The sequence below is a fragment of the Citrus sinensis genome, chromosome 7 (genome assembly GCF_022201045.2).
Source record: "Citrus sinensis cultivar Valencia sweet orange chromosome 7, DVS_A1.0, whole genome shotgun sequence".
Taxonomy (NCBI): Eukaryota; Viridiplantae; Streptophyta; class Magnoliopsida; order Sapindales; family Rutaceae; genus Citrus; species Citrus sinensis.
Genome location: NC_068562.1, coordinates 7,475,924 through 7,490,895, shown reverse-complemented (window position 1 = coordinate 7,490,895; position 14,972 = coordinate 7,475,924). Strand labels below are relative to the sequence as shown.

Genomic DNA, 14,972 nt, shown 5'->3' with positions numbered 1-14,972 from the left:
AAACTTTTATTTCTAATATCTTAATTAATATTTAGACATGTAATGCGGAAGTATTGATTTTAAAAAATTTTGACTGCAAAGTTTATGTCATAGTTTTTTTAAAAAAAATTGAAAGAAAACAAAAACATTTTAAACAGTCATTTTTTTGGGGTTGGTTTTCGACCCTTTTTATTCTTATTCTTCATGGTCTTCTTCTCTTCCTCCTTTTTTTGGATAATATTTATAGAATAATTGTTATTACGGTGCTCTTATTGCAAGTTATTTTGGGTGCAAAATATAAGATTGAACATTGTTTAAAACTTAACTTGATTATATTATTGTAAGTACGTGTTAAATCTCTTTCAATCGGCTGTGTGAAATAGCTTTATTAGTGTTTTAAGTAAATGAAGTTAATTAACTTAAATAATTTATGTAAGGTTTTTTTTTTTTAAATTTAAAAGAGTGTAAAAAAGTAACAAAGTATTTAAAATAATTAATAGATTGTAAATAACCCCATCCTTTTCAGTATGATGTTTTATTTGGTGGGTGGTTTGGTAATTGAGATGGTAAAATCAAATCTCCTGTGTTGAAAAAAAGGAACGCTGAGATTCAAACTTTACTTACATGATTCAGGAGGAAATGAGATTGTTGTTAGGCTAATGAATAAAACAATAAAATGCTTAATTATATATCCTTTACTTTTTCAAACTATGATTAAAAATTCCATTAGGATTGCATTCCAAAAAGTCCAATACTCATTTCTTGATTAATATTACAAGATTTTTTATGTTCGCCAAAATTCAAAAGCCTAAAATTTCAACCGACAACAAAAAGAAGCCATCAGGTATACATCTTGCAGAAGCAAAAAATCTAGCTAGTTCAAAGCTAGCATGTGGATTTCCGAAACAACAAAATATTATAACATCAACTTAAGTCAATATGGAAGTGATTAGTTCCTAAATGCCCATCTTTTTACTTGGTTTGATAGGGTCGATCAGGGGTGACCATGATGCCACCATGACTCGCTGCGTTTATGATGAAAGGGGACAAACCAAAAAATCTCTCTGAAAGTTGGTGATATTTATTTATTTATTATAGATTAGCAGAGGTCCACAAAGAAAGTTGAATAATTTTGCCTTAGGTTAAAAACAAATGGAGTGGCTTTTGTGGTCCAATTCCACTTTCGACTTTCAAGTTGCCACTTCTTGCTTGATCAATTGAATCCATTTTCATCTATAAGCATATTAATTTGCAAGATTATCAAAGTTCTCCCTTCAACTCAATTACTTTATTTTAGTTTAATTTTTTAAAAGAATAAAGAAATTGAAATATATTTGACTTCAACTAAATCAATCTGTAAAAATCTTAATTACTTAAAAGATTTTACTAAATTTTAGAAAATAAATTTAATGAATTATTTCAAACTTTTAACGCGACAGACTACAAATATATTTAAATTTTTTAAAAAAGGATCCAACTATGATGATTTAATTTAAAGAAAGAACGTATATGGTCATAGTGTTACGAAATTTTATTAAATAGGATTTGAATTCACATGGTGCAGCCGCAACATATGAGACTTTGTCTAAAAATATTCATGTTTTATTCATTTATTTCTTCTCTGTAGTGTAATCCACAATCATGCCATGCAACATGCTAAAGGAGAGAGGGGCATTATTGCCATTTCTGTACAAGACAAGGACATTTGATGTCCTTGCAGGGGAAAAAAAATAAAAATACACACTTGTAGATGATAGATCCCCCAATAAGGCCGAAGCCCCAACTTTCCCTTTGCCTTCCTATTATTTTTTGTTCTATTGCAACCGCGTGCTTTACTCGGAAACCAGGAAAACTCGTATTTGACTCAGAAAAGTAAATAAATCAAAATAATAATAAAAAATGTTTCATGAAAACATAGAAAGCAAATCAGAAAAGTAAAAAGGGAAGACAAATAAAAATTTGAAAAACGTGTGGACGGTGTGATGACCAATTTACTCAATTTTCCTTATAAATAGTTATAAACACATATGACATTACCACACACAACTTATTTTGCCAAAATCCAGCTTCGCTTAGCACATCTCTTGAAAGCTCCTGCAGCTTATTCAACTTCTGTTTTCAGAGGGATAATAAAAAAGAAAAAAGAAAATCGATGGCACTGACTAGAGAATTCATGGGTGCTTTTTCAATATTTGAGAGATCGTCATCATCATCATCATCAAAAGTGCTTTTAAACCAAAGTACTTTTTGGCAAAACAAGCTGCTGCAACAAAAGCAGTTTTTGGTACCCGTGCAACAGAGAAGAGTGCATTCGAGGAAAGCAGGAGCAGCAGGTGTGAGGAGGGGGATTAATAATCCTGTGGCTGCTCTAAGTGAAGATTTGGTAAAAGGAGCTGCTTCCTCTGCCGTGCCCGGGGCTGCTGAAAAGCCAGTGAAGTTTAAGGTGAGGGCTGTGCTGACGGTGAAGAAGAACATCAAAGAAGATTTCAAAGAGACCCTTGTTAATCAGTTTGATGCTTTAACTGAAAAGATTGGCAGAAATGTCGTTCTGGAACTTGTCGGCACTGAAGTTGATCCCAGTAAGTGCTTTTGCAGCTTATGCCCACAAATTAATTTTTGTTCTTTAGCCTTTAGCCAAAAGCAGCCATTTCCCTTTGGATCTTCGCTGCATATGATTCTCATGGGTTAATTTTTGTCAAATTTGTTATTTATAATTTCTTTTATTCTTATAAAAGGAACAAAGGGACCAAAGAAAAGCAGAGAAGCAGTTCTGAAGGATTGGTCAAAGAAATCAAATGTTAAGGCTGAACGGGTCCATTACACGGCTGAATTTTTAGTGGACTCAAATTTTGGGACGCCTGGTGCAATCACAGTTGCCAATAAGCACCAAAAGGAATTCTTTTTGGAAACTATTACCATTGAAGGTTTTGCTTGTGGCCCTGTTCATTTCCAATGCAATTCTTGGGTTCAATCCACAAAAGATCATTCTGGAAAAAGGATATTCTTCGCTAATCAGGTAATTTTTTATTTTATTTTTTAACTTTCGTATAGTTTTTTTTTTAAAATTTTTTTTTTGGCCTTTTGTCAACTGTTCTGAACAATGCTTGCCAGTTAGATTTTTTCAATTTGTTCATTCATGGCAAAATTGATGTAAAGTCAAAGCCATATAATTTAGTCTTTGAATTTTGTCAATGACCAAGAAGCTGAACAATTCAGAGTCAGGTTAAGGCAGCTGCACGTATGAAGCTTATGTTATTGAAATTCCTATCAAGTGGATCAAAAAATAAAAATTAACTTCATCATCTATATCTATAATTAATAAATATTCCAGACCCAATTAGAAAATAGAGAAAGAAAAAGAAAATAGCAATCATTATATATATTTAGAAATACTATTATTAATATTCTCGTATAATTAATTAGATGTAGCAACATATCTGCACGGGGGACCATACATTTAATCAATTTCTTATTCAATTATTCATTTCGTTTGTTTTGGAAGGTATGGTGACATGACACAACCACCATATAATAAATAAACTTGGGCGACCACTAACCAATAACCACATGCACATCCCACTCATGATTTGACATGCATGGTACTGCATTTGTATCAAGTTATTTTATATTTTTCAATTTAATTTTATATGATCTTTGAATTTGAGCAGCCATATTTACCGAGTGAGACGCCAGCTGGGCTTAGAGCACTAAGGGAGAAAGAGCTCAAAGACATTAGAGGCACAGGCAAAGGAGTTAGAAAATTATCGGACAGAATTTATGACTATGATGTGTACAATGATCTGGGAAACCCAGATAGAGGAAGTGAATTTGTTAGACCATCTCTTGGTGGTGAACAAAGACCATACCCCAGACGGTGTCGTACCGGTCGCCTTCCAACTGATACAGGTGAAACGAAATTAATAAAAAGAAAATCTTTCATACACAAAGATTTTGGTATATCTGACAAGCGTATGTATATTTTTGTATATCTTCTGACCCGCGTCCATTCGATGTATGTTCGGCAGATCTGCTTGCGGAGAGCCGTATAGAGAAGCCACTGCCAATTTACGTGCCAAGAGATGAACAGTTTGAGGAGTCCAAGCAAGACGCATTTTCAGCTGGAAGGCTTAAAGGCGCTCTTCACAACTTAATCCCTTTATTAAAGGCCAGCATTTCTGCTCGTAATCATGATTTTAGCGGCTTTTCGGATATTGACAGCCTCTACAGCGAAGGACTCCTCCTCAACTTAGGGTTAAAAGATGGGCTTCTGAAGAAGCTCCCATTGCCGAATGTTGTTAGCAAAATCCAAGAATCTAGCCAAGGTCTCCTCAAATATAACTCTCCCAAGATTCTTTCCAGTAAGTACTCAGTCTCCGCCTTTTTTTTTTCTTTTTCTATCAAATATTTCTTCATTAAAAATAAATTTTCGTTCATTCGTGTACTCTTAAGAACATACGTTAAGAAAGAAAGATTTTTAATTTTCAAAAATTTTATAGAAATTGAAGTTAATTACACACTAATTAAAAAAGCATAAAATCAATTTTTTTTTTTTATGCATCTTCTAAACTTAGAATAGGCATATGGAAAACCTTACAATATATATATAATTTTTTTTTTGGTGTTATATTTTAACAAATTTATGTGAAGGGCAATTTTCTTTGTCGTAACAAATATCATGCTTTTTAGTGGGATCTTGATGATGCTCCATATTACTAGTGGGGGACAAATGAGAATGTCAAATCTATGAATATATAAAATAAAATAAATAACTTCATGTGCTAGTAGTTGCTTTTGTAAAACAAAAGAAAATCATTAATAATTTCTTAATCCTATAATTTGCCTCAGAGAAATGAGCAAAATGACCCACCTTTAGATTGCAGTGTCACCTATCACTTTCCTTACATGTAAAGTGCTTTCTGAGCTTGCACATATTTAACATGTGGGCATAATTGCACGATGGTTTGAATTTGTTTACTTCCTTTCTTTTTCGTAATGGAATGAAAATTATTATTTTAATGAAAAGCCAAGATCACTTTCACAAAACCAACGCATGTGATCCACATTTGCAGGGGATAAATTTGCCTGGTTGCGAGATGACGAATTTGCCCGTCAAGCTTTAGCTGGAGTTAACCCGGTCGGCATTGAAAGGCTTCAGGCTTTCCCACCTGTAAGCAATCTTGATCCCAAGATCTACGGTCCACAAGAATCCGCATTGAAAGAAGAACACATCATAGGCCAACTCGATGGCATGTCCGTACAACAGGTAATTAATAAAAAAAATTCTATTTGAATTTTAATCCTCTCTTAATTTCATCTCCGATTGGCATGTCACATTAAATTCTGATAAGGGCCAATTTTATTATTTTCTTTTTCAGGCCTTGGACGAGAATAAATTGTACGTGTTGGATCACCATGACATTTACCTTCCATTTCTAGACAGAATAAATGCACTTGATGGTAGAAAAGCATATGCAACTCGTACAATATTTTTCTTGAATTCTCTTGGCACTCTTAAGCCCATTGCCATCGAGCTCAGCCTCCCACCGTCCGGACCGAGCTCCCGATCAAAGCGCGTGCTCACACCTGCTGCCGACGCCACTTCCAATTGGCTTTGGCAGATTGCCAAGGCCCATGTCTGCTCCAACGATGCCGGGGTGCACCAACTTGTTAACCATTGGTAAGCAAATTAAATCGGTTTGATTGCTCGCAGCTTTTATCAAAATTATGGCATTTTGTTTTCCATTTTTATGTTGGCTAAATTATGGAAATGATATGTTTGATTGTATAGGTTACGTACGCATGCATGCATCGAGCCTTTTATTCTAGCAGCACATAGACAATTGAGTGCAATGCACCCAATTTACAAGCTTTTGGATCCACATATGAGATACACATTGGAGATTAATGCTCTAGCTAGGCAAAATTTAATCAATGCCGATGGTGTGATTGAGTCTTGCTTCACTCCTGGCCGCTACTGCATGGAAATGAGCGCCGCCGCGTACAAAAATTGGCGGTTTGACAAGGAAGGCCTCCCCGCAGATCTCATCCGCAGGTAAACACTACTGAATAATTACCTAGTTTATCCTATGTGAGTCGGAACATATTTATATTGAGTTTGAAAAACTTTGTAGCGGCATGCATCTATACTACTTCATTGACATGTTCATATGTTTGCTCATATTTGTGTATTAAAATGTGATCAGTTAATCTGAAAGAAGTTTCTCTTTTCATTATGCAGAGGCATGGCAGTACCTGACCCAACACAGCCACATGGTTTGAAGTTGCTAATTGAGGACTACCCATACGCAGCAGACGGACTTCTAATTTGGTCAGCAATTGAGGATTGGGTGCGCACTTATGTGAGCCATTACTACCCAAATTCAAGCCAAATTTGTGACGACAAAGAGCTACAATCATGGTACGCTGAGTCCATCAACACAGGCCATGCCGATCTTCGCCACGAAAGCTGGTGGCCCACATTAATCAACGGTGATGATCTGGTGTCCATCCTAACTACGATCATCTGGCTCGCATCTGCACAGCACGCTGCACTCAATTTTGGACAGTACCCGTATGGTGGTTACGTGCCCAATCGCCCTCCCCTAATGAGAAGATTAGTACCCGACGAAAATGACCCCGAGTATACCAGTTTCTTAGCTGAACCACACAAGTATTTCCTGCTGGCATTGCCAAGCGTACTACAAGCGACCAAATACATGGCCGTGGTAGACACATTGTCTACACATTCGCCGGACGAGGAGTACCTCGGGGAACGACAACAGCCGTGGATTTGGTCCGGCGATGGTGAGATAACCGAGGCATTTTTTGAATTTTCTGCGGAGATAAGACGGATAGAAAAAGAAATCGAGAAAAGAAACAGTGATCCAAGCCGGAGGAACCGGTGCGGCGCCGGCGTTTTACCATATGAGCTACTGGTACCGAGTTCGGAACCTGGAGTAACATGCAAAGGTGTTCCAAATAGTGTATCAATATGAGCCCAAAGGGAGCTCACATGGTCATGTTTGACCAACTTTGGTATATAACTTAAATATTAGATATCTGTAGTCTGTAGAGATGCCGGCTATTAATGGTCATTATACCAATCAAATATTTTGTACCAAGCTAGATTCTAAGTAATTATGTGCCATTGAGAGCACATTAAACTTAGAATTGTATATGCAATTGAGTATACAAGAATAATGTTTGTAGTTACCGTATCATATAATTCGTGGTGTAATAAGTAGACTTTTTACTTCTTAATGGTCTTTGCTTTATATGACCAAATTATAACATTATTATACTTTCATCTTGATCACTAACTGTTAGATGATGTCACTTTGTACGTGCCAGTGAATCGGCTCATTATGTGTGATTCATGTGTTCGACAGAACTGTTCCTTTTTGGACCGAAATCGATTCTCTGTACTAAAATATTTAATAATTGTTAAGGAAGCTCATGTGAGCCAGATAGTCAGCAAAGCAGAGGATTGTAACAGCTGCAGCTCACGGTTACAAGTTGATGACTTGGCATGCCAGCTAGCACCTGGTGGTTACATCATTTCTTGTACACGTGAATATTAGTTTTTAGTTAGTTATAATAAGCTGTTAAGCATGATTAGCTGGTTGAATTAGTTTAGCTAATATCAGCTATGTAGATACGTTAGTATATAAAGAAACTTTGTACATTTACTCTGTATTCGATTAATTGGAATAAAAGCAATTTCTCAGAATCATTACATTTTCTTTCAATACTTTCTTAGTTACCAAACAAGCTGTTTTCTCACTATAATTGATCATGGAAAAGCTTGACATATTAGATGGCCCTTTATCTTGAAAGTATTATGACTAGAATGATTGTTTATTTCTTTTATAATATTGTGCTATAGATATATTTATAATAATAAACGCTTAAAATTTACTTATTATTTATTATCTAATAAATATCAATCACGTTACTTCAAAAAATTCAGTTAAACTCGTGTCAATATTAAAGTCTAAGTTCTCACCAGTTTCTATTTAAGCTTATTATTTAATAGTGAGCTAGTGCCGTCAACGGTGTTGAGGACACTAATGAGGGCACTAGCTTAATTTTTATAGATCCAAAATTTAATCTATAGTAATTTGATCCTTGCAAGCCACTAAATGCTGCTTTCTCATGTTATTAAGTGGGATAGAGCTTCTTAGGAGACTTATCACTTCTAATATTTTTCTTTTAATTTTAACAATATTTTTTTTGTCCTACTATTATTTGAGAAGTTAGACGTCCAAATAATTAAAATATATGATGATTTTCTTCCACCCCAACATGGAAATATTGTGGTTATGATATTTTTGTTAAGTTATGGTTAAATGAAGTATCTTTTTTTTTTAAATAAAAAGTTTCAAAAGCTCAAATTTGAAGGATTTGTGGCCATAGAAGGTTAATTTCAGCATATTCACCACTATGTCAACCAAAAGAGCCGACCGAGATTGCGGAGGATTATGCGAAGAGACTAAAAAGTTGCGAGTGCGGAACTCTTATGATTTATTGTGTTCATACTACCTACATATTTATCAATGAATCCTCAATTGAAATATTGTTATAAGTGCAGTTTTTTTTCCCCTCCTTTTAAAGTCATTAAAACCTTGACTATCAATTGGCGATGCATGCTTGATATTATATTGTTGTGTTAGTTAAGATGAAATTTATTATTAGTTTGTTGAGAAGGAAAATAAAAATAAAAGTAAAAAAAATCAATGTAAACACAATATTTCGCAACAAACACCGAGTAAAGGATGAAACACAAACCAGTAACCACTGACATATTGAGCCACCGGCTGCATTGACCCGGGTCAAATATTAAAAAATTCAATCATTCTTAAAGCTACGTTCCTCGCAAACTTGCTGAGAAAGCGAGAGGCAATAATAAATTTTCTTTAAAAAAGTTGAGTCAAAAGTCAAGTCATTCCCACTCGGACACGTCCTTTCCTGCATCGTGTAACGCATACTTTCCAAGACATTCATGATAAACAAAAAGAAACAAATCGTGTGAAACTTTCATGGTAGATATAGCAACTTCACGACATTGCTAACTTAATTTTCTTTCACTTTCTTAAATACCAGCAATTTAAAACAAGTTTGTTGGTTGTTGAATCTTTGAAAACAAATCGTGTGAAACTCTATGGGAAAATACAATATATCCATTTAAATAATTGCGCCAATGGACATAGATAGATACATGTATTTTTCACTTAATTTCTCGGTGATTTCTGAAGTCTCCTGGTCAAGAAGAAATCAGCAAATTGCAAAGCCAAATCAGCACTCTGTAATTATAAGACGGTTTCAAGGAAACTTTCGTAAAGTCCTTGGACCCGTCCCTCTTAGAAAAACGTTCATTTACATGTACTTCTTGGTATGTAAATTAAGCCACCAAAAATTTGGAAGGGTAGAAAAACAAACGTGTATCGCATCATCACCCACCAAACACAATACCAAGGCAGCATGAATAACGCCAATGAAAATAAGGCTGGTCAATAAAAATATCGAAATCTCAAAGACTTGTGTTGGTCACTCTCTTACTATAAATACCCACCAGCAGCACTTGTAACTACACACCATAATCAACTTGAAAGTAACACTCCAATACACTAAAGCTAGATTTACAACAATGGAGCTCATTCATCCCTCTTGGGTTTCCTACTTGACCGCTTGGCTAGCAACCCTTGCCCTCGTCCTCCTCTCCGTTCGTCTCAGGCGCCGGAAACTCAACTTGCCACCGGGTCCAAAACCCTGGCCGATCATTGGAAACCTCCACCTCATCGGCTCACTTCCCCATCGGTCCGTCCATGCGTTGTCAGAAAAATATGGGCCCATTATGCAGCTCAAATTCGGGTCATTCCCCGTTGTCGTGGGCTCTTCCGTTGAGATGGCTAAGGTTGTCCTCAAAACCCATGATGTACTGTTTGCTGGCCGCCCCAAAACAGCCGCAGGCAAGTACACGACCTTCAATTACTCAGATATTACATGGTCACCTTATGGACCATACTGGCGTCAGGCACGTAAAATGTGTTTAATGGAATTGTTTAGTGCCAAACGCCTCGAATCATTCGAGTACATAAGAGTACAAGAATTGAAATTACTTCTCAGTCGCTTGTATGAATTATCCGGCAAGCCAATTATGTTGAAAGATCACCTTTCTGATTTGAGTCTTGCTGTTATAAGCCGTATGGTTTTGGGGAAGAACTACACAGATAAGCAGCAAGAAAACGAGATCGTGACACCGCAGGAGTTCAAGGCCATGCTTGATGAATTGTTCCTGCTTAATGGGGTTTTAGATATCGGCGATTCGATTCCTTGGCTAGGGTTCTTGGATTTGCAAGGTAATATAAAGAGAATGAAGGCTTTGGCTAAGAAGTTTGACAAGTTTCTGGAGCATGTGCTGGATGAACATAACGCTAGAAGAAAAGGGGTCGAAAATTATGTGGCTAAAGATATGGTGGATGTGCTTTTGCAGCTTGCTGATGATCCTTCTCTTGAAGTCAAGATTGAAAGACATGGTGTCAAAGCTTTTACACAGGTATATATTTTCAACTCTGTATTTATTATTATTATTATTATTCATATTTCTGTTGCAAGAGATTTTGCCTATACGTGCACATAGCTAGCTAAAGTCAAATAAACTAATTTTTCTCTTTAATTATTATTATTCTTCAAAGGAATAATTATCAAAATAAAACATCTTTTGGGTGATGAAGTAAATTTGGGGTTCACATCAAATTCAACACTCTCCCTTATTTCTGGGCAACTTCTGATAAAATTCCAAACACTTACGACATGGATAATTTGTATGGATTGGGAGAAAAGAGTCACTGGCTTTTACAACTTTGGGTAGACATCGAAATCTCAATTTACTGGTAGCAAATTGTCATGTAGCAACGAATTGCTTGCTTTTTTTGTTCGTTGCCAAGTATCTTTCAATACTGTGGACCTGTCGAATTTATTGAAATTGCTTGCTTTTTTAGTACGTTGTTGGATCAAAATCTTCAAGGCATGTCTCAGTTGAAATATATATAGTTATAATATAAAGCTGAGAACATTATACATGTAAACATCAAGACTACAGTAGGGAGAAAAGCGATACAAGAAAGAAAATTTTGACTAAAAGATAAATTATTTGGTATAATTAATTTATCATGTATGTATCAGTATTCTATTGATTGTTCTCATTTTTGTACATCTATCATTTTTCTATGAAGGAACATTACAAAATTAATAATTGTGGACTCCATTAAATTCTCATGTATATAAACATCACGTGAATCGTTTAAAATTAAACCTGTCAGCCGACCAGTGTGCGCCGTGGGCTCATTTTTGCTTTTGCATGTAATTTTATTTTTCTTGAAGATTTTACCGGTTCATCAGTTCACCGGCCATCAAAGAAATTGATCGCTACTACATAGTTTCGAAGTTTCCACATAACTAAAATATAGTTCAATAACCAATTGATTTCAGAGTCATTTAGCTAGTGAGAGCCTAAAGTTTAGTCTGAAAATTCTTGAAAGTATATGTTCAGGCACACGATTTCTAATCTTTTATCTCTTGTATAATCCAGGACTTAATTGCTGGTGGGACTGAGAGCTCAGCAGTAACAGTGGAATGGGCCATCTCTGAACTAATAAAAAAACCCGAAATCTTTGAGAAAGCAACAGAGGAACTAGATAGAGTAATTGGAAAAGAAAGGTGGGTTGAAGAAAAAGACATCGTTAATCTCCCATTTATTGATGCCATAGTTAAAGAAACAATGCGTTTGCACCCTGTGGCTCCTTTCCTAGTGCCCCGAGCGGCTAGAGAAGATTGCAAGGTAGCCGGCTACGACATCCCAAAAGGCACTCGAGTCCTTGTTAGTGTATGGGCGATTGGGAGAGACCCAAGTTTGTGGGAAAAGCCAAATGAATTTTATCCTGAGAGATTTATTGGAAAATCAATTGATGTTAAAGGCCATGATTTTGAGCTGCTGCCATTTGGGGCTGGGAGAAGAATGTGTCCAGGGTACAGTCTCGGGCTTAAGGTGATTCAAGCAAGCTTAGCTAATCTTTTGCATGGATTTGCATGGAAATTGCCCGGAAATATGAGCAATGAGGAGCTGAATATGGAGGAAATTTTTGGGCTTTCTACCCCGAGAAAGTTTCCACTTGAGGTTCTGGCTCACCCAAGGCTTTCGCCCCATCTTTACAATCTGTGACTGTGGCTTCCAAAATAATTAATTATGGCGTAGCGTACGTTTGAGTAAGTGGTTTGTTAGTGCGAAAAGGCCATGGATTTGCAGATGTAATGAGATTTTAAACCCAAACTAACGTGCGCTGCTGTTTGGGCCCAAATAACGTCTCATCTTTTGATATTTAATCTTATTGTTAGGGTGTTGATGTATCAATAAAAAATCCTCGTACAACCGCACTTCGTTACAATACAAAATATTTGTAGTTTGTTAATTTTTTTTTTGTCGGTTTACTTTTCTCTTTTCAATCTGATGCGATTATTAGCTTAAATTAAGCATTAATTCCAATTGTTTCTGTGAGTGTGAGAGTTTTTTTCTTGTGGATGGAACCGTAGTACACCTTGTGAATTGATTAGTGTGATGCACATACACATCACAAATCATACAATTACTTCTATAATTAATAATGCTATACTTACTAAGTTTAAATATTTAGTCAGGATATTCAACTAATATGTCACGAATCATTTAATAACATGGATATGATATGAATTGATTTTATTATTAATTACTAACCTATTATTTTTACAACCCACTTAACAGATGCCACATAAGATGCCACGTCATTAAATATCACAACTGAGTATCCAAAGTGAGTAAGCATAACATTACTCTTTTAAAATTCAAGGCTTTTTTTTTGTGTGTAAAACACATGTCACTTTTATCAATAGGCAAGTAAACATATTATAAAAAAAATATTTTTAACTGAGTTTAAGAGTAACTAAAGCCAAATTTTGTAATAATAATAATAATAATAAGAAACTACGGTCAATTTACTTTGGATGCGCACAATTAAAAAGGAAAAAACGACCACGATCATTAGAACAATAATAAATTACATAACAAATTATTATTATTATTATTCTAACAACATTCATGCTCTTCACACAAAAAAAAAATGTCTAGATTTTCAAATATGAAATTTAATTGATAATTTCTTTGAATACATTAGATAGAAGTAATTCTCTTATGCAGATGTTTGGATTTCTTAAAATGCGGATTCAAGATTTTACAATGTTATAAACTAGTAGAATTCAAAATCCGCATTTGAAAAGAATAAGAGTGCCCATGTCTAACAATGATTAGAGTAGGTAGTGCAATATAAAAATACTAAAATATAAATTTCTTTATGCTTGTCACGACTGGAAGCCCCAAGCCAATAGTTTGCTGTATTAATTAGTTATATAAGTGTGAGAGCATTAGAGCAAATTCAAGATAATTTATTCTAACCTTGACAATCTGATAAAAGTCAATTTATAAAATGAACTTTAGTTCATATTTCAATTTCATGTTGGCATCAGATCACAGTTAGCTGTATAAAGTTTGAAAAATGTCACCAAAATACCTGGAAAATCTAGTTCATTTTATAAAAGGAGGCATGCTCGTTACCGCAATTATTGACTCCAATATGTTAGAATCATTTCATTCTATTACGTGTTTTACAGTTATATACCCTATAATAAAATAGTAAATAGAATTTAAGAACCGAGAGATAAATTGGTTATTTTTTTCTCTAATAAAATTTCCATTAATGCAGAAGAGAAGTTACAGGTGCTGATAAATTTGGTTTCCACGCTCATCCAAAAGCCAAAACATATCGTGTATTACCTCATAAGTAATAAATTTCCTTTGAAGTACCCCATTTGCATTGCAATAACTGAAATATATCAGTGAATCTCGGAAAGTTATCTCCTAATCGCCTGAGGAATATTGAAAGTGCACATAGATATCACGAGTCGTTGATGATATATTAGAACTATCTCAAGTTTTAACTTTATATTAACCCACCACTTTTTCATTAACTTTATGGTTAAAGAATCTAAGATAAAATATTATTATTAGACTTGCAATGTAATTAGAAATAAATAAATAAGTATTGTTGCAAAGGTGTTATTGTAATTTTTATTTAAATTTCAGTGTTAATTTAATAAGTTAACTTTTTTTTTCTATTTCATTAATGCCACCAAAAATATTGTTGCAAGAGTATTATCGTAAAAAACAAAAAAAAAAGATAAAAATATCACATATTTAATAATAGAAGTGTCTTGAAATATTTTTTTAAAATATAATAACTAAAAAAATACTTGACTTAAAATATAAAAAGTAAACAAACATTTACCTTTTTTGAGCATATAAATTTTCCGGCCAATGCCACGACATGGTTTAAAAATTGAGGTCAACCGGTCCATCTGCAATTATAGGAAAAAAAAATACTGAAAGAGAAATTTTGTTTAAAGTATAACAAATGAGGATGACTTTAGTTATTAAATAAAATAAAATCCTAAATTTGGCAACCTCCATCCGCTAGATTAATTATTTAAGCCCAGCGTGCTGTTACAGTATTTCTCACCAATTTGACTCAAAGAGAAAGCGGCTAGAGAGCATTTTCATGATCTTTTTGTTAACAAAAAAATTGAGTTATAAAATTTTGGTAAAAGGTTTTAAAAAAAAATATATCTTTTATTTTATTATAAATTATTTATTGTTACCCAGATGTTTTTGTATTTTCATACCCATTTTTTTTTTGTTCATAATTATGGTTTAATTTGTATTCTTAACGAAACTTATCATAGCTAGCTGCAAGTTATTTGTAGTGCATTATGTCAAGAAGAAACCAAGCAAGATCCCATTCTCTTTTTGGTAAAATTAACTATTTCCCACTCTTATTTTAAAAATTAACCAAACATCCCCTCACCTTAATAGTTGAGAAGTGGGTGGTTTTTATAATATTTTTTTTCTT

General features: G+C 34.5%; 2 protein-coding genes across 2 annotated transcripts; both read left to right on the top strand.

The window, feature by feature from the left end:
* Positions 1–2,011: 2,011 nt before the first annotated feature.
* On the top strand, positions 2,012–7,291 carry LOC102622489 (linoleate 13S-lipoxygenase 3-1, chloroplastic-like). Its single transcript, XM_006465842.4, has 8 exons — positions 2,012–2,558; positions 2,715–2,995; positions 3,648–3,885; positions 4,005–4,337; positions 5,049–5,242; positions 5,355–5,656; positions 5,768–6,031; positions 6,218–7,291. The coding sequence occupies exons 1-8, from the start codon at positions 2,132–2,134 to the stop codon at positions 6,972–6,974; spliced, it is 2,796 nt and encodes a 931-aa protein (XP_006465905.2). The 5' UTR covers positions 2,012–2,131; the 3' UTR covers positions 6,975–7,291.
* Positions 7,292–9,231: 1,940 nt separating this feature from the next.
* LOC102622791 (trimethyltridecatetraene synthase-like) lies at positions 9,232–12,446 on the top strand. The gene is made up of 2 exons (XM_006465843.4): positions 9,232–10,534; positions 11,570–12,446. Exons 1-2 carry the CDS (start codon positions 9,626–9,628, stop codon positions 12,197–12,199), a joined length of 1,539 nt encoding a protein of 512 aa, XP_006465906.2. The 5' UTR covers positions 9,232–9,625; the 3' UTR covers positions 12,200–12,446.
* The last annotated feature ends 2,526 nt before the right edge of the window (positions 12,447–14,972 follow it).